Raw genomic sequence first — 18,598 nt, forward strand, 5'->3', positions numbered from 1 at the left:
AAAAACAGTGAACAATTCAGGTTGAAGACCCTTCATCAAGGCTGAGAAGACAAAGGATCTTAAATTGCAGAGAGGAAAATAGGATATAACTGGGGATGAGGTGTGAAAATAGTTATTGGGTCAGTGAGGGAGTGGAAGTAGAGAACATGAAGAAAACATGGTCGGAGCTATCCGGCATGGAAATAGGCCTTTTGGCCCATGTACACCTCTAGGTCTTTTCTATCCATGTCTCTTTTAAACATTGTAATTATACGTGCCCTTACATCTTCCTTAGCAGTTTGTTCATTACCACAACCATGTATGGAAAAAGTTGCCCTTTGAGACAGTTTTAAGTTTTCTGTTTCACTGTAAATCTATGCCCTCAATTTTAAACTGATCTACAAGCAGTTTAAACAGTGACCATATACTTTTCTGTCACTTTTTATTTTATCTACCTCTATAAGGTCACCCTCAGTTTCCTACATTCCATCAAAATTTACTTTACCCCAATTCAGAAGTTTCTCTTACAGACCAGTTTTGCTTTCCATAACTAAAACTAATAGAATTGTGGTCACTGGTCCCAAAGAGATTGCCCATTGACAGCCATTTGCCCTGCCTCATTTCCCAATAGAAAGTCTAGTGCTGCTCTTTCTCTGGTAGAGTTGTCCACATATTTTGAGAAAACTTTCATGGACACTTAACATTCTGCCCTACTGAAGCACTTTACACTCTGGCAGTCCTGGCCAGTATGTGGCAAATCAAAATCACCTACTAAATTATTCTTGCAGCTGTCTACAAACACAATTGTCCCTGTAGTTCTGATGGACAATGGGAGAGCCTGTAGTATAACTGTATTGCTCATCCCACTCTTATTTCTAGGTCCCACCAATATAGCTTCAAAGTATTTCCCCGAAATATTTTAAGTGCTTCTGTGATCAAAAATGCTGTTGTGCTTCAGATCTTACCAGTCCTTCTCCTGTCTCAACTATCTTTCCATTATGGCAATAGTAGCTCAGTCTTTTATACTCAATCCATCATTACTGGTTAGGCTTCTTGTATTAAAATAAATACAGTTTAGACTATCAGACCTTCCTTGCATGCTCTTCCTCAGCTTGTGTTAAGCTTCATTATAACAGACCAATGCATCATGGGAGTGCAGTGTGTAACTAAAGTGGTAGACAATGGGAAAGGAATCAGCCTGGTTTCCCCCAATATTTACAAAACCAGGTGATGGACACAAACTCTAGTACACCAGACTGGAAGTAGTACAGGTCTATTATCAGCATTTTCTTTATTTTTCAGCAAATGTTCATCAACAGCCTGGAATGAAAAATTGCTTATAAGGGTTATTGAAATACTACAGATGCACTGTATCACCTTTTCACCAATTCTGTAATGCATTCATTTATTCTCCCTATATTGCTTTTAACACTTTACCAATATCTTCTCTCCACCCCAAAAAAGTAAATGCACACTAGGGGCAATTTCTAGAAGCCAACTAACTTTGCAACATGCACATCTTTGGCCTGAGGCAACACCAGTGTGCCTGGAAGAAACCCAAGCTAACATTAAGGTGAACATGCAAACTCCATACAGCACCATAGGTAGAATTGAATTGGGTTGATGGGTATTGGTAATTCCATATGCAAAAATTAATAATTATGGAATCAAACACACAGCATAGATTGGTCCACATCATTAACTGTTTGCCTGTCCCTCAATCTTTTACCAGTTCCCCAACACTGACCTGTTGTTTCTAGGGTTATCCCTACTGCCCCTTTGTCCACCTTTGTGAGTCCAGTACTTTTAACTCTTCCATTCTGCTGCACACACTAGAATATCATTAAATACATTTAGAGTTAAAGATTATCTTGGTATCCAAGTTGTTTGAAATTAGGTTCTCCCTAGAGTCTAAATTTTTTTTTTGTATTGGGAATACAATGCGGATTCAACAAACCACAGATCGGGAAAACCTGGAAGTTCTCTCTTCAGCACTCGTTGCTTGAGCATGTACAGACTATTTTTTTCTTGTCATTATTCCCTATAACATTAATTTACATAGAATTTACATTGTATTAGGTATTATAAGTAATCTAGAAATGACCTAAAAATACAGGCAGTCCCTGGGTTATGAATGAGTTCTATTCCTCAGTCCGTCTAAGTCGGATTTGGGGTCAGAACAGGTACATCCGGTATTATTTAGTGTCAGTCAAACGTTTTTTCTTAGTATATAGTACATATTTCACCTTTCTATGCATACCAAACACTTAAGAAACATACGTATTTCAATAATTTAACCACTGTGTTGCTTAGTAATAATTGTAGCTTTTATCAGGGCAAGGCCTTTCACATGCTCCATTAAAATTGTTCCGATCGCTTCATTACTACACCTTATTTTCAATCGTGATTGTGATTATTTTTGTGAACAGAAACACTGCAGATTCAGAGCTGCGCCGCCTGGTCCTAATGTCCACTGCACGGAGACATGTTAAATAAAGTCCAGGGTTCCACTGGGTCCTAAAGACCACTGCACTGACATGTTAAATAAGGGACTTGAGCATCCGTGAATTTTGGTATCCGTGGGGGGTCCCGGAAACAATCCCCCACGGATAAGGAGGGCCGACTGTACTAATGTCTGTTCAGTTTCCCTGTGGGTTAATGTCATCATGCTATGTATTAGTCTTGTGACCCTTTATGACAAGATCAAGACTGTGCATACATTTTCAAGATTGGGCATACCAAGACCTTGCTTTGAACTCAAATAGTCTTTTGATAGAGGACAATGGAGCACTGGCTGTCCTATCTGCTTTCATTGATTGGTGTACAAGACACCCTGGTCTCATTGAATCTTCCTTCTTCACCAACACTCAGGTACTCTCTCTGTATTTTACAACTGTTTATAACCCCATATTCTTCCATGTTAACCACCTACCATATATTTGCCCACTCTAACTTCATTGTTTCTTACTTGAACATCACCAAAGAATCTAGTGAATTTGTTAAGCATGATTTTCTTTTCAAAAACCTATGCTGTCTTTGCCTATATTCTGTAATTGCATCTTTTCTCAGACTACAGCTTTTACCCAATATTGCATGTCACAATTGCTCTGGGATAAATAAAATTAAATCTTGTAAATCCAATTTTATTGAGTTCTGGTATTAGATTTTAAATTTACAGAATGGCATAAAAGTTAATTCCATAGCTGTTAGCACAGTTTGGGGTATTAAAGTTCAGAGTTCAGTTCCAGCATCCTCCAAGAAAGCTCATACATGAAGCGCACGGGTTTCCTCCTGGTGCTCCGGTTTCCACCCACAGTCCAAAGGAAGACTGGTTAGGTTAGTCAGCCATTATAAATTGCCCTGTGATTTAGCTGTGGGCTGGAAGGGCCTGTTTCCACACACTACCTCCAAATAAAAAGCACTGAGCATGCTATGGGATATTTATAAGCAAAATAGATACTGAATGAGAAAAATAGGGAAGTGTATGCTGGCTATGTAATCCACATTGATAATTTACTATTGAAATAAAGGCCAGCTTCAGTTGCTACACATGTCCTAACTTCATAAACAAGACGGTAAGCTTCCTTTACAAATCCATATATACAAGAAACTGACTAAAATGTAACATTTATAATTTAACAACTACATTTCAATTTACATTCCATCTATAGTACTGGCAGCCATGGTCCCAGTACTAGTTCAAGCAGGCAAATCTGGCATGTGACAGAAGTACAGTGTCATGTACAGTACAGAAGTTTCATCTCATTCTGAAATTGCAATGATAGCACACGATTGCTCAACATGTGCAACAAAACTAGTGCAAAACTGATCTTAACTCCCAAAATACAAAGGATTCTGCATTCTTTCAGGATACTCCCAAATGCGAACAGCATGCATTTTCAACCAGTCTTTCCAGTCCTACAACAGGAGAGCAGTCCCTTAATTTCTCTTCGGCTTTGCAGTGTTTCTATGGGAGCCAAAGACAAAGCATCTTGCAGCACTTCACCTGGAAGGAAGATAATGAATTGGAATACTGAATAAACACTTTACATCAGTACCTATGCTGCAACTATGCCATTCCCACTTATATCTTTGCTGTACCCACTCTGCTCAATCCCTCCTTCCACCCATTTCCTCTAATGGACTTCTCACCCATTTCAGCCTCAAGAAACCCATCAGCTGATCAGTCCACCTCCCTGCCACTTTCACCAGTAGAATCCAGACATCTTACATCCATTCAAGACAAGCAAAATGAAGGATTTTGCATATAACATTCTGGTAGTCCTTGTTTTGTAACCTTGGATAAGTCTCCGTGTTTAAAAGAAAATTACCTTCGTTCATCAACTGTTTCTGCTTCAATTGCTTCATCCACTTTGGCAGGTGTTGTGGTATCACTTTCAGAGCTCTTTGCACTAGGGGATGTAGAGAAGCTTCTCAGATCAGGATGATCTGAAGTGACTTGTGTATCCTTTGCTATTGAACTAGCTGGCAAGTGTCTGTGATCACATTGTAGTCTTTTTGTTTTGGAGTTTTTTGATTTGGTTTCAGACTTATGCTTGTTTTTTTTACCTTTCTTTGTTTTCTTTTTACTTCTTTTCTCTTTGCTTTCTGATTCCCTCTTGCTTTTCTTGTTCCAACCATGATAAGGACTTCGACTTCTTGACCGTGATCTCTCTGTGTCTGGGTCCTTGATATTGGACTGGTCTTGACTATTGCTCCTGGATCTAGACCGACTTCTGCTCAATGACTGATCTAGGCTCCTGCTCCTTGACCTATACCGACACCTCTCTCTACTCTTGGACCTCCTTCGGTCTTGACTTCTGCTCCGGGACCTCTGTGATTTGCGAACTTCTTTACTCCAGCTTCTGCGATACCGCTCTCTGCTTCGGGACCGTTTTCTGTCCTGGCTCCTACTCCTGGACCTCTGCAACCATCTCCTATCTCTGCTTCTGCTTCTCTTCCTTTTCCTTTCAGGCTCTCCAGACCTCCTCTGCTTTTTGTCTGGACTACAACTATACTTCCTCCTGGATCCACTGTGATTATCATAACGATGGCTGATTCGTTCTCGCCTCTCAGAATACTTGTTAGAATGGAACTTCCTGCGCTCCGGTGACATACAAAGATCTCGATCAGCCTCCCAAAATTCACTGTTAGGATTCCTGAACACGTGAAGGAAATTGCAGTGTTTGCCTCTAGGGCACTTGCGCCTTTCGTAAAGTCCTGTTGAGAGAATTATTAATAGTAACAGTCACAAAAATGCAGCCAGTTCCTGATAGCATGCCATTGTTTAACCAAAATACAGTCCATCCTCAGGTTACAAACACCCAATTTAGAGACATACAGACAAATGAGCTCCCATAATATGAAATGCAAGTCGGGTGTACAAACTTGTTTGTTCCTTCAAATGGCAGAATTGTTTTTTGCTCTCTCCATTTTTAATAACCATTTAAAAAATTTGTCTTGTGCTTTTAATGCCATTCATTATGATACTGCAGAGAAATGATTAACTGTATCAAGTGGTCCATCAGCATTTCCCAACTTAGAGAACATAAAACAGTATACAGGTCCTTTGATCCTGAATGTCATGTCCTTTTAACATACTCCAAGATCAATCTAGCCTTCCATTTTCCTTCCATCATGTACCTAAGAGTCTCTTAAATGCCCCTGATGTATTTAACTCTACCACCCTCCTCAGCAGTGTGTTCAAGGTACTTCCACTTTGCAAAACCTACCTCTGACATCCACCCACTTCCCACCAAAAACCTTACGAGTATACCCTATTGTATTTAGCCATTGCTGCCCTGGGAAAAAGGCACTGGCTGTTTACTATCAAATCATAGCTCATCCTCCACTCCAAAGAGAAAAGCCCTAGATCTCTAGACATACTTTCTAATCCAGGCAGCATCCTGGTAAATCTCCTCTGCACCCTCTCTCATGCTTCCACAGCAGTCATCAGACAACCAGAAGTGAATGCAGTACTCCCAGGTGTAATGTAATCAGAGTCATATAGATCTACAATATTACATTATGGCTCTTGAACTCAGACACCCCAACATCTATAATGCTTTCTCAACCACCCCAACAACTTGCACATCAATCTTGAGGGATCTTATAGGCTTTGATCCCCAAGAACCCCTCTTTCTCCACACTGCTAAAAATCCTGCCATTAATCTTATACTCTGACTCACGTTCGACCTCAAAGCAAATCGCTTCACTCTTCAGACACTAGTGAAATGACATTACCACTCTCCAATATTCTGAAACTACTTACTCCTATGGCTAGGGAGGACACAAAGATCATAAACAGTGCAGCAATCTCTTCCTTCACTTTACAGAGTAACCTGGGATATATCCTGTCCCTTCTAATGTTTTCCCAAAAGTTCCACCATTTAGCCTGCTCTATGCTGTCCTCATTCACTAAGGCCCCTCTCACTGGTAAACACTGAAGCAAAGTATTCATTAAAGATCTCCATAACCCCTGTGATTCCAAAGACATTTCCTTTAAGTTCGTCTCATGCCCTTTCTGACCTTTGCTTCCTAAACCTTCCTCTTCACTAGATGTTACACATCTCTTGACAACCTCTTGCCTTCACCCTTTCCCTGCCTCAATGGGACAAACCTATCCAGAACCCATGCAAGTGCTCCCTGAACAACCTCCACATTTCCATTGTGTATTTCCTTGAGAACATGTTCCCAATTTACATTCTCGTGTCTCTCCCATTAAACACTTTCTCATAGTGCCTGCTCCTATTTCTGTCTAAGGCAGTATTGAAGGTCAGGGAGTGATGGTCAGTCTCCAAAATGTTTACTGCTACAAAAATGGAACCTGTTGATCACCTGAGGACAACCTGTAATTGATTTTGTATGGACAAGCCTAATGAAAACTTATAATACGATAAAATGTTAATCCTATTAGCTAGATTGCCAGATTTTATTGTACAATAACAAAATGAAGCTAGGTAGCCAATGATAAGATTTAATTGATCATTATGAGAAACTATTTACAAAAACAAACAAACCACATATTGCTGTTTTCCATCGGGTTACTGGTGAGAATTCACACTGCAACTGTTTGCCTGCGTACCAACGCCCATTGAATAATGCAAAGGCCTGCTGGCATTCCTCCTCTCTGCAGCAAAACAAACTCTTGTTAGCAACATCTGGTGACACTGAGTACATCTTAATATCATACAGGGTTGATACAGGTTGACAAATATTTTATCATACAGGTTGACAAATATTTTACAAGACAGCAGAATACTGGATATATAAACAGAATAGCAAAATAAGCTTTCAAGTGAACAAGGGAGTGACCTACTAATATGTATCTCCCCTGGAGAAAAGAAAATCAACTGAGGAACAAAGCTAGTTTGTCAGTTTTTCTCCCGTCTGATTAGAAGTTTCATCTCAGTATCGCTGCACAGGCCGATTCCCCTGATAACAAGGGAATGATACACAATGGGACGAAATCCCTGGCAAGATCATAAAATAACAGTAGTTTGCCTGTTCACACCAACTTAAGTGTCCCAAAAAACATCTGAAGGGCAAAGGAGACCATCTAACCCCTCAACATCAACCCCTTCATCGGCTAGTGATTTAACTCAGGTTGCAATAATTCCTCACTGAACAGAAGTGACTTAACCAAAAGTAACCAGTGTGATAGTCATACGGCACAGAAATAGGCCCTTCAGGCCAACTCATCCACACTGTGTTGCTCAGCAACCTGCTTCCACCTGCCCCCTTAACCACTTCTATACAATTATCTAAATGTTGCTAACATGACTGTCAACTACTACTGACAGTTCAGCATATACAACAGTTCATCTCTATGAAAAGTGTACATTAGTCTCTGCTTTATTATTTTGTACATCGGTACACTATCTTTAAAATATTACTATTTTTATTCTGTATTTATTATTAGTTAAGCACAGAGCTAAGTGCGTTTTTAAATGTTGCTGCTGTAATGAAAGAATTTCCCACTTGGGATCAATTAAGTATTATTATTCCAAATATATACCATCCTACACATGAAGTTGGCTCTGATTTCATTTTTTTAAATCTCTTGCCTCTGATCTTGTTTTTGCAACCCTTCCCTGGGAAAAAGATAAAAGATTTCATGCTTTTACCTTTTGTGCCCCCTCATGTTCTTACATTCACTCCTCAATCTCCTACATTCCAGGGAGTAAAAATCTGACTCCACACAACCTCTCCTTGTGATTTAGGCCCCCAAGTCCAGACAGCAAACTTAAATCTTTTCTGTTCTCTAGTTTAGTAACATCTTTCCTGAAAAGAGGGTAACCAAAACTACACAATACTCAATACTCAGCTTGCCAACTTCTATATCCAAGTTGAAGGCCAGCAAATAAAATGCTTTCTTCACCACCCTATCTACCTGCAATGCAGTTTTATGCAAACCATGCACTTGCATTCCAACGTTCCTCTTCCATTACTCTCTCCAGCGCCCTACCTTGATTTGATCTTCCAAAATGCAATACCTTACATTTATCTAGATTGAAAGCCATTTGCTAACCCTCAGCCCACATAACTGATCAAAATCTGTAATTTTTCGTAACCTTCTACGTTTATACAGGTTTCCCCCACTATCTGAAGGTACAGCGTTCCTATGAAATGGTTCGTAAGCCAGAATGTCATAAAGTGAAGAAGCAATTACCATTAATTTATATGGGAAAATTTTTTGAGCGTAACCAGACCCAAAAAATAACCTACCAAATAACACAAAATCTAAAATAACATGAACATATAATAAAAGCAGGAATAATATGATAAATATACAGCCTATATGAAATAGAAATATTGTATGTAGTGTAGTTTCACTTATCAAAATCAGGAAGACAGCAAGCCAAAATCGATGTGGAGGGAAATAATAAATAAAAATCGGTGCATACACGCACGCACGCACACACAACTGCCTGCACAAGGCTTCACGGTCATGGTAGTCTTTCTTGGGGTAAACACAGGTATAAAGCGGGCATCTTTTTTTCGTAAAAGCGGAAATCCTCTTTGGTTAGCGAAAACAGGTACTAATGTAGGTCTTTCGTAACAGCGAGCTGTTGTAAAGCAAACATTCGAAAAACGGGGCCACCTGTATTCAACACCTTCGATTTTAATATCACCCACAAACTTACATGCTTTGTACATTTTTTCCAAAATGTTTATATAAATGCAATAATATTTTGGTGTATCTGGAATATATTTAGTATAATGCAAAAGTGAATAAACTTACTTTTGATACTGAACATATACATTTCCTCTAAGGTGTGGCTCATAATTGCAACTGACCTGGAAAAAGGAGGACATTACAGCTTTAGGTGAAAAAATACTCACTTTGGCTGCCAATGCCTAATATTATCAACTGGAATTTGGCTACATGACCTAACTGATGGGATCTGAATATGCTTTGATTAAGAAGTACTTCCTCCAGCTCAAGCTTTGATTCCTCAGAGCGATGTTTGTATACTACCTTAGGGTAGCACACTGAGCACGTGCTGGGAGGCTAGAAGGCAGTCTTGGGCTGGACAGGTAGGTAAGGAATGTGACTGGGTGCACTGTAGACAGGGAGCACAGTGACACGAATGGAAAACTGCAAACTGATGGAAGCCCAAGCCATAAAACAGCTTTTCCACTTCAGCTAGAGCTACCCAACTCCACATGACTACATCAGTTAGATTCAGCTTAGCAATCAGAAGATCCCTGTGGACAGGGGCAAGTTCAGACTGACTGTGGCAAGGTCAAGCATACACTTGAACACTGCAAGAGACCTGAGTAAAACTAAATGACAGACAATAAAGATTTTGAAATAAATATCTAGATTTTAAGCCATGAAAGCATTATTTCCACTTCTGTGCAACAAACGTATGGAAGGTTTTGCAGAGTACAGTAGATCAACTGGATGTTTCTAGGCTGATTATAGTCACAATAATCTAGGATGTTAGACTAGAAAAAAACATAAGTGGTCATTGCTTTGATAGTAATGGGCTTTAGGTAGTTGTTGTATTGTCCACAATTCTAATTGCTGTAACAGAAATATGGAAGCACTGAAAATCATTCAATAATTATGAGAGTGGTAACAAAATAAACAGGCTAAGGTTGACAAGAATAAGGCTTTTTGGAAAAGGCAGCTGAAACATTACCAAACTGATATAAAATTCTGTAGCTGCGATCAGGTAGATGTAAAAGTTGAATTTCCCCATGGGGATGAATAAAGTATCTATCTATTCATCTACATCAAGTAGGGAATGTTAAAGTTGTTCAAAACTAGGGATACAAAATTAATCACTAATAAATCCAACAGGAAACAAAATGAGAATACACTGCTGGTTATCACAGGTAGCAAAGGCAGATGGCAGTCTGCCTTTAAAAAGGGAAGTTGGAAAAACAATGCTTAAAGGAATAGATCCGAGGCAAGTTAAACAGAGCATAAAAGGCAGCACTGATCAGCTGACCCAACTGTAAATGGTACATAATAAGAACAAATGAATAACTTACCTTGAATTGTATAACTTTTCCAATGCTCTTAAATTCAGGCAACACATCTTCATAGAAATCTATAAACTGCTGGTAAATGTCCTCTTCACTATGCTCCAGACCAGAATCAGTATCATAGTCGTCTCGCCTACTTTCCTCCATGCCAAAAGTAATAAACATGGCTCTGATAAGAAGAGTCTGACTTGATGCTGGGTAAACATGTTTACGAGAGCATCTGTACAAGGAAATACATAATCACATATGAATGAGCTGTTAAAAATCAGGAAGGGTCTCGACCTGAAACATTGACTGTACTTCTCCCTATAGATACTGCCTGGCCTGCTGCGTTCCTCCAGCATTTTGTGTGTGTTGCTTCAATTTCCAGCATCTGAAGATTTTCCCATGTTTGCATATCTGAACTTTGTATCATTTTAAATGAAAATTTAAAATGGGGAGAGGAGGTGTTGGAATTGTTAAAATACATTAGGATGGATAAGTCCCCGGGGCCTGATGGAATATTCCCCAGGCTGCTCCATGAGGCAAGGGAAGAGAATGCTGAACCTCTGGCTAGGATCTTTATGTCCTCATTGTCCACGGGAATGGTACCAGAGGATTGGAGGGAGGCGAATGTTGTCCCCTTGTTCAAAAAAGGTAGTAGGGATAGTCCAGGTAATCATAGACCAGTGAGCCTTACGTCTGTGGTGGGAAAGCTGTTGGAAAAGATTCTTAGAGATAGGATCTATGGGCATTTAGAGAATCATGGTCTGATCAGGGACAGTCAGCATGGTTTTGTGAAGGGCAGATCGTGCCTAACAAGCCCGATAGAGTTCTTTGAGGAGGTGACCAGGCATATAGATGAGGGTAGTGCAGTGGATGTGATCTACATGGATTTTAGTAAGGCATTTGACAAGGTTCCACATGGTAGGTTTATTCAGAAAGTCAGAAGGCATGGGATCCAGGGAAGTTTGGCCAGGTGGATTCAGAATTGGCTTGCCTGCAGAAGGCAGAGGGTTGTGGTGGAGGGAGAACATTCAGATTGGAGGGTTGTGACTAGTGGTGTCCCACAAGGATCTGTTCTGGGACCTCTACTTTTTGTGATTTTTATTAACGACCTGGATGTGGGGTTAGAAGGGTGGGTTGGCAAGTTTGCAGACGACACAAAGGTTGGTGGTGGTGTAGATAGTGTAGAGGATTGTCAAAGATTGCAGAGAGACATTGATAGGATGCAGAAGTGGCAGATGGAGTTCAACCCGGAAAAGTGTGAGGTGGTACACTTTGGAAGGACAAACTCCAAGGCAGAGTGCAAAGTAAATGGCAGGATACTTGGCAGTGTGGAGGAGCAGAGGGATCTGGGGGTACATGTCCACAGATCCCTGAAAGTTGCCTCACAGGTAGATAGGGTAGTTAAGAAAGCTTATGGGGTGTTAGCTTTCATAAATCGAGGGATAGAGTTTAAGAGACGTGATGTAATGATGCAGCTCTATAAAACTCTAGTTAGGCCACATTTGGAGTACTGTGTCCAGTTCTGGTCGTCTCAGTATAGGAAGGATGTGGAAGCATTGGAAAAGGTACAGAGGAGATTTACCAGGATGCAGCCTGGTTTAGAGAGTATGGATTATGATCAGAGATTAAGGGAGCTAGGGCTTTACTCTTTGGAGAGAAGGAGGATGACCGGAGACATGATAGAGGTGTACAAGATATTAAGAGGAATAGACAGAGTGGACAGCCAGCACCTCTTCCCCAGGGCACCACTGCTCAGTACAAGAGGACATGGCTTTAAGGTAAGGGGAGGGAAGTTCAAGGGGAATATTAGAGGAAGGTTTTCCACTCAGAGTGGCTGGTGCATGGAATGCACTGCCTGAGTCAGTGGTGGAGGCAGATACACTAGTGAAGTTTAAGAGACTACTAGACAGGTATATGGAGGAATTTAAGGTAGGGGGTTATATGGGAGGCAGGGTTTGAGGGTCGGCACAACATTGTGGGCCAACGGGCCTGTACTGTGCTGTACTGTTCTATGTAAAATGTTTTTTAAAAAATAAATAAATCGGTAGACGGGAAACGCAAAATAAATTAAAAAGTAGGAAACACTCATCAGGCCTCATGGGATGAAAAACTGAACAATGTTTCAGACTGAAATCTCTTCAACTCCTTCAGTCTTCAAAAGAAGAGAAGCTCCTAGAATCCACTAAAATGGAATCAATTGAAACCGTGGGTGCTACCTATTCCTTGCAGCAAATGGAACTCTGATTTCCTCCCATCCCTAAAGGTATTCTGACAGGATATTTGACTACCCCAAGTTATTATTAATGTAGCTAAGAGGCAAAGCTATCAGAATTCTTTCCCATCCATCACCTTCCCACTCAGTCTTCACAGAGATCTCACTCTGGACATTAACTAGTACAGATGAAGGGTATCAAGCCGAAGCAAGAACTGTTGGGAAATTTAAACAAATTTGGCAGGTGTATGGGAACCGGAGTGATAGGGAAGAGGATGGGGCAGTTGATATACAAATAGATACAGTGTGCACAGAGACTAAGGATATACACTTGAAAAGGCAAAATTGCAGTCAGTGGGATGGGTTGTGTGTTAAAATTGTAGTTTCAGTTTGGTAAAGTGAGGATAAAGTAAAAGGGAAGGGAGTGCAGAAGTGGTTATGAAAGACCCCAGAATAAATAAAAAAGACAAAAAGCATAGAAAGGGATAAGAATTTAACTTATGATAACATGGGGGTAAAATTGAAAAGGGTGATAAGTACAGGTCTGAAGGTGTTATGTTTGAATGCACGCAGTATACAGAATAAGATGGGTAATTTATTGGCAGTATGGCTCTGTGGGCAACACTGAGTTGTGGCTGGAAGAAGATCACAGTTGTGAGCTTAACATCCAAGGATACCCATTCTACTGAAATGACAGGTTGTTGGGCAGAAGGGGTGGGGTGGCCTTGTTGGTAAAAAATGAAATCAAACCTTTAGAAAGACAACACTGGATCAAAAGATGTAGAATTATTGTGGATAGAGTTAAGAAATTGCAAGGGTAAGAAACTGTATATAAACTCCCTAAAGGGAGTTATGTACAGGCCTCTGAACAGCAGCCAGGGTATGGGGTACAAATTACACAGGAGATAGAAGACATGTAAAAAGGGCAACATTATTATAGTTATGGCCAATTTCAACATACAAGTAGTTTGGGAAAATCAGGTTGGTGCTGGATCCTAAGAGAAGTAGAGCAGCTTGTGGTTGAGTCCATAAGAGAAAGGCAATTATGTGTGATGTGTGAAAGGGTATTGTGTGATGAACCAGATTTGATTAGGGAGCATAAGGTAAAGGAACCCTCAGGAGATGGTGATCATAATATGATAGAAGCACCCTGCAGTAGGAGAGGGAGAAGTTAAAATCAAATGCATCAGTATTACAGTGAAGTAAAGGGAACTACAGTGGCATGAGAGAAGAGCTGGCCAAAGTTGATTCAAAGAGGATTCTAGCTGGGATGACAACATCACAGCAATGGTTGGAGTTTCTGGAAGCAATTCGAAAGTGCATCCCAAAAGAGTAGTATTCTAAACAGAGATTAGGCAACCATGGCTAACAAGGTTTGAATGGGGCACGACTGTGCAAGTGCGTGGAGGTCGGCCAGTGAGAACAGCGGGAAGAGTTTAAAAGAAAGACAGATTTACAGAACGGGCGACAGAGTAGGAAGGCTTTGACTCAACGGGGCTTAAGCAATAAAGGGTCTAGGCCAGGTAGGTTATCGCGTTAGGGAACTAGAGATGCAGCTCGATGACCTTCCTCTGGTCAGGGAGAGTGAGGTGATAGAGAGGAGCTATAGGCAGGTAGTCACCCCGGCAGCACAGGAGACAGAGAATTGGGTAACAGTCAGGAGAGGGAAGGGCAAGAAGCAGTTGCCAGAGAGTACCCCAGTGGCTGTCCCCATTAATATTAAGTACTCCTGCTTGAGTACTATTGGGGGGGGGGGGGGAGGGGGAGACGGCCTACCTGGGGGAACAGAATCTAGCCGTGTCTCAGAAGGGTAGGGAAAGGAAGAGGATGGCAACAGTTATAGTTGACTCTATAGTTAGGGGGTCAGATAGGCGATTCTAAAGATGCAGGAAAGAAACGCAGATGGTAGTTTGTCTCCCAGGTGTCAGGGACCGGGGATGTTTCTGATCGCGTCCACAATATCTTGAAGTGGGAAGGAGAATAGCCAGAGGTCGTGGTACATATTGGTACCAACGACATAATTAGAAAGAAGTTGAGAAGCAGGACCTCAAAGGTAGTAATCTCAGAATTACTGCCTGTACCACGTGACAGTGAGACTAGGAATAAAATGAGTGGAGGATTAATGCGTGGCTGAGGATTGGAACAGGGGGCAGGGATTCAGATTTCTGGATCATTGGGACTCTTCTGGGACATGTGTGACCTGTACGAAAAGGACAGGCTACACTTGAATCCCAGGGGGATCAATATTCTGGTGGGAAGGTTTGCTAAGGCTACTGGGGAGAGTTTAAAATACAATTGCTGGGGGGTGGGAACCAGACTGAAGTGACGGAGGAAACGGAGGTTGGCTCACAAATAGAGAAAGTTTGGAGACAGTACGAGAGGGAGGATAGGCAGGTGATACAGAAGGGGCGAGCTCAGTCCAATGGTTTGAGATGCGTCTCATTTAATGCGAGGTCTAGTGTGGATCAGTACTTGGAGCAATGATGTTGTGCCCATTACAGAGACTTGAATGGTGCAGGGGCAGGAATGGCTACTTCAAGTGCCAGGCTTTAGATTTTTCAGAAAGAATAGGGAGGGAGGCAAAAGAGGTGGGGGCGTGGCACTGTCGATCAGAGATAGAGTCACAGCTGCAGAAAAGGAGCAAGTCATGGAGGGGTTGTCTACGAAGTCTCTGTGGGTGGACGTTAGGAACAGGAAGGGGTCAATAACTCTACTGGATGTTTTGTTTTATAGACCACCCAATAGTAACAGGGCCACTGAGGAACAGATAGGGAGACAGATTCTGGAAAGGAGGAATAATAACAGGGCTGCTGTGGTGAGAGATTTTAATTTCCCAAATACTGATCAGCATGTCCCTAGAGTGAGGGGTTTAAATGGGGTGGAGTTTGTTAGGTGTGTTCAGGAAGGTTTCTTGACACAGTATGTAGATAAGTCTACAAGAGGAGAGGCTGTACTTGATCTAGTATTGGGAAATGAACCTGAACAGGTGTCAGGTCTCCCAGTGGGACAGCGTTTTGGAGATAGTGATCATAATTCTATCTCCTTTACCTTGGCATTGGAGAGGGATAGGAACAGACAAGTTAGGGAAACATTTAACTGGAGTAAGGGCAAATATGAGGCTATCAGGCAGGAACTAAAACAATTTGGAAACACTTCTCAGGGAAATGTACGGCAGAAATGTGGCAAATGTTCAGGGGTTCTGAGTAGGTACACTCCAATGAGATGGAAAGGAAGGTAGGGTACAAAGGATGGTGGTGTACAAAGGCTGTTGTAAATCTAGTCAAGAAGAGCAGCTTACGGAAGGTTCAAAAAACTAGATAATGATAGGAATCTAGAAGATAAGGCTAGCAGACAGGTTTAAGGAAAATCTCAAGGCATTCTACAAGTATGTGAAAAGCAAGAGGATAAGACATGAGAGAATAGGACCAATCAAGTGTGACAGTAGGAAAGATTGCATGGAACCGGAGGAAATAGCAGAGGTACTTAATGAATACTTTGCTTCAGTCTTCACTACAGAAAAGGATCTTGGCAATTGTAGGGATGACTTGCAGTGGACTGAAAAGCTTAAGAATGTAGATATTAAGGAAGAGGATGTGCTGGAGTTTTGGAAAGCATCAAGTTGGATAAGTCACCGGGACTGGACGGGGTGTACCCCAGGCTACTGTGTGAAGCGAGGGAGGAGATTGCTGAGCTGCTGGCAATGATCTTTGCATCATCAATAAGGACGAGAGAGGATTGGAGGGTTGTGGATGTTGTTCCCTTATTCAAGAAAGGGAGTAGGGATAATCCAGTAAATTATAGATCAGTGAGTCTTACTTCAATTGTTGGTGAGTTGATGGAGAAGATCCTGAGAGGCAGGATTTATGACCATTTAGAGAGGCATAATATAATTAGGAATAGTCAGCATGGCTTTGTCAAAGGCAGGACGTGCCTTACGAGCCTGATTGAGTGGTTGTAGACGGGTTATATTCTGCATGGAGGCCGCTGACCAGTGGTGTGCCTCAGGGATCTGTTTTGGGACCCCTACTCATGGTGATTTTTATAAATAACCTACATGAGGAAGTGGAGGGATCGGTTAGATTTGCTAATGACACAGGTTGAGGGTGTTGTGGATTGTGTGGAGGGCTGTCAGAAGTTACAGCAGAACATTGACAGGATGCAAAACTGGGCTGAGAAGTAGCAGATGGAGTTCAACCCAGATAAGTGTGAGGTGGTTCATTTTGGTAGGTCAAATATGGTGGCAGAATATAGCATTAATGGTAAGACTCTTGGCAGTGTGGAGGATCAGAAGGATCTTGGGGGTCCAAGTCCATAGACACTCAAAACTGCTGCACAGGTTGACTGTGGTTAAGAAGGCATACGGTGCACTGGTCTTCATCAATCATGGGATTGAGTTTAGGAGCTGAGAGGTAATGTTGCAGCTACATAGGACCCTGGACAGACCCCACTTGGAGTACTATGCTCAGTTTTGGTTGCCTCACTACAGGAAGAATGTGGAAACCATAGAAAGGGTGCAGAGGAGATTTACAAGGATGTTGCTTGGATTGGGGAGCATGTTTAATGAGAATAGGCTGAGTGAACTCAGCCTTTTCTTCTTGAAGCAACAGGTGGTGTCCTGGTAGAGCCCATACTGTAAAAGGGATGGATGGTTTGGAGTTTGTAAAATGTGTGCAGGATAGCTTTTTGCAGCAATACATAGAGGTACCAACTAGAGAAGGGGCAGTGTTGGATCTTCTGTTAGGGAATGAAATAGGTCAGGTGACAGAGGTATGTGTTGGGGAACACTTCAGGTCCAGTGATCACAATGCCATTAGTTTCAATCTAATTATGGAGAAAGATAGGACTGGACCCAGGGTTGAGATTTTTGAATGGAGAAAGGCTAACTTTGAGGCGATGCGAAAGGATTTAGAAGGAGTGGATTGGGACAATTTGTTTTATGGGAAGTATGTATTAGAGAAATGGCGGTCATTTAAAGGTGAAATTTTGAGGGTACAGAATCTTTATGTTCCTGTTAGGTTGAAAGGAAAGGTTAAAAGTTTGAGAGAGCCATCATTTTCAAGGGATATTGGAAACTTGGTTAGGAAAAAGAGAGATATCTACAATAAATATAGGTAGCATGGAGTAAATGAGGTGCTCGAGGAATATAAAGAATGTAAGAAGAATCTTAAGAAAGAAATTAAAAAAGCTAAAAGATGATATGAGGTTGCTTTGGCAAGTAAAGTGAAAATAAATCCAAAGGGTTTTTACAGTTATATTAATAGCAAAAGGATAGTGAGGGATAAAACTGGTCCCTCAGAGAAGGAGAGTGGACAGCTATGTGTGGAGCCGAAAGAGATGGGGAAAATTTTGAACAATCTCTTTTTGGTATTCTTTTTGGTATTGAATTGTGTAAGGAAAACAAGTAGGAAAGTACTGGCGCTTTTAAAGAATATAAAAGTGGATAAATCTCCGAGTCCTGACAGGATATTCCCTAGGACCTTGAGAGAAGTTAGTGTAGAAATAGCAGGGGCTCTGACAGTTCTAAGAGTAAACCTAGCAATTATAGGCCTGTCAGTTTGACATCAGTGGCGGGTAAATTAATGGAAAGTATTCTTAGAGATGGTATATATAATTATCTGGATAGAGAGGGTCTGATTAGGAACAGTCAACATGGATTTCTGCGTTGAAGGTCATGTTTGACAAATCTTATTGAATTTTTTTGAAGAGCTTACAAGGAAAGTTGATGGGGGTAAAGCAGTGGATGTTGTCTATATGGACTTCAGTAAGGCCTTTGACAAGGTTACGCATGGAAGGTTAGTTAGGAAAGTTCAATCTTTAGGTATTAATATTCAAGTAGTAAAATGGATTCAACAGTGGCTGGTTGGGAGGTGCCAGCGAGTAGTGGTGGATAACTGTTTGTCAGGTTGGAGGCCGGTGACT

General features: G+C 41.3%; 1 protein-coding gene across 3 annotated transcripts in view; it reads right to left on the reverse strand.

The window, feature by feature from the left end:
• Positions 1–1,242: 1,242 nt before the first annotated feature.
• The window catches only part of zrsr2 (zinc finger (CCCH type), RNA-binding motif and serine/arginine rich 2), a 60,644-nt gene continuing 43,288 nt past the window's right edge, over positions 1,243–18,598 (reverse strand). For all 3 annotated transcript variants that reach the window (XM_073046151.1, XM_073046152.1, XM_073046153.1), the window contains 5 exons: positions 10,486–10,699; positions 9,224–9,279; positions 6,999–7,108; positions 4,311–5,199; positions 1,243–3,985 (listed from right to left, as the gene is read on the reverse strand). In XM_073046151.1, the coding sequence (XP_072902252.1) occupies positions 3,982–3,985; positions 4,311–5,199; positions 6,999–7,108; positions 9,224–9,279; positions 10,486–10,699 (1,273 nt within the window). In that variant the 3' untranslated portion in view covers positions 1,243–3,981. The remainder of the gene's footprint in view (positions 3,986–4,310; positions 5,200–6,998; positions 7,109–9,223; positions 9,280–10,485; positions 10,700–18,598) is intronic.

This window comes from Hemitrygon akajei, chromosome 5 (assembly GCF_048418815.1).
Source record: "Hemitrygon akajei chromosome 5, sHemAka1.3, whole genome shotgun sequence".
NCBI classification, from domain to species: Eukaryota; Metazoa; Chordata; class Chondrichthyes; order Myliobatiformes; family Dasyatidae; genus Hemitrygon; species Hemitrygon akajei.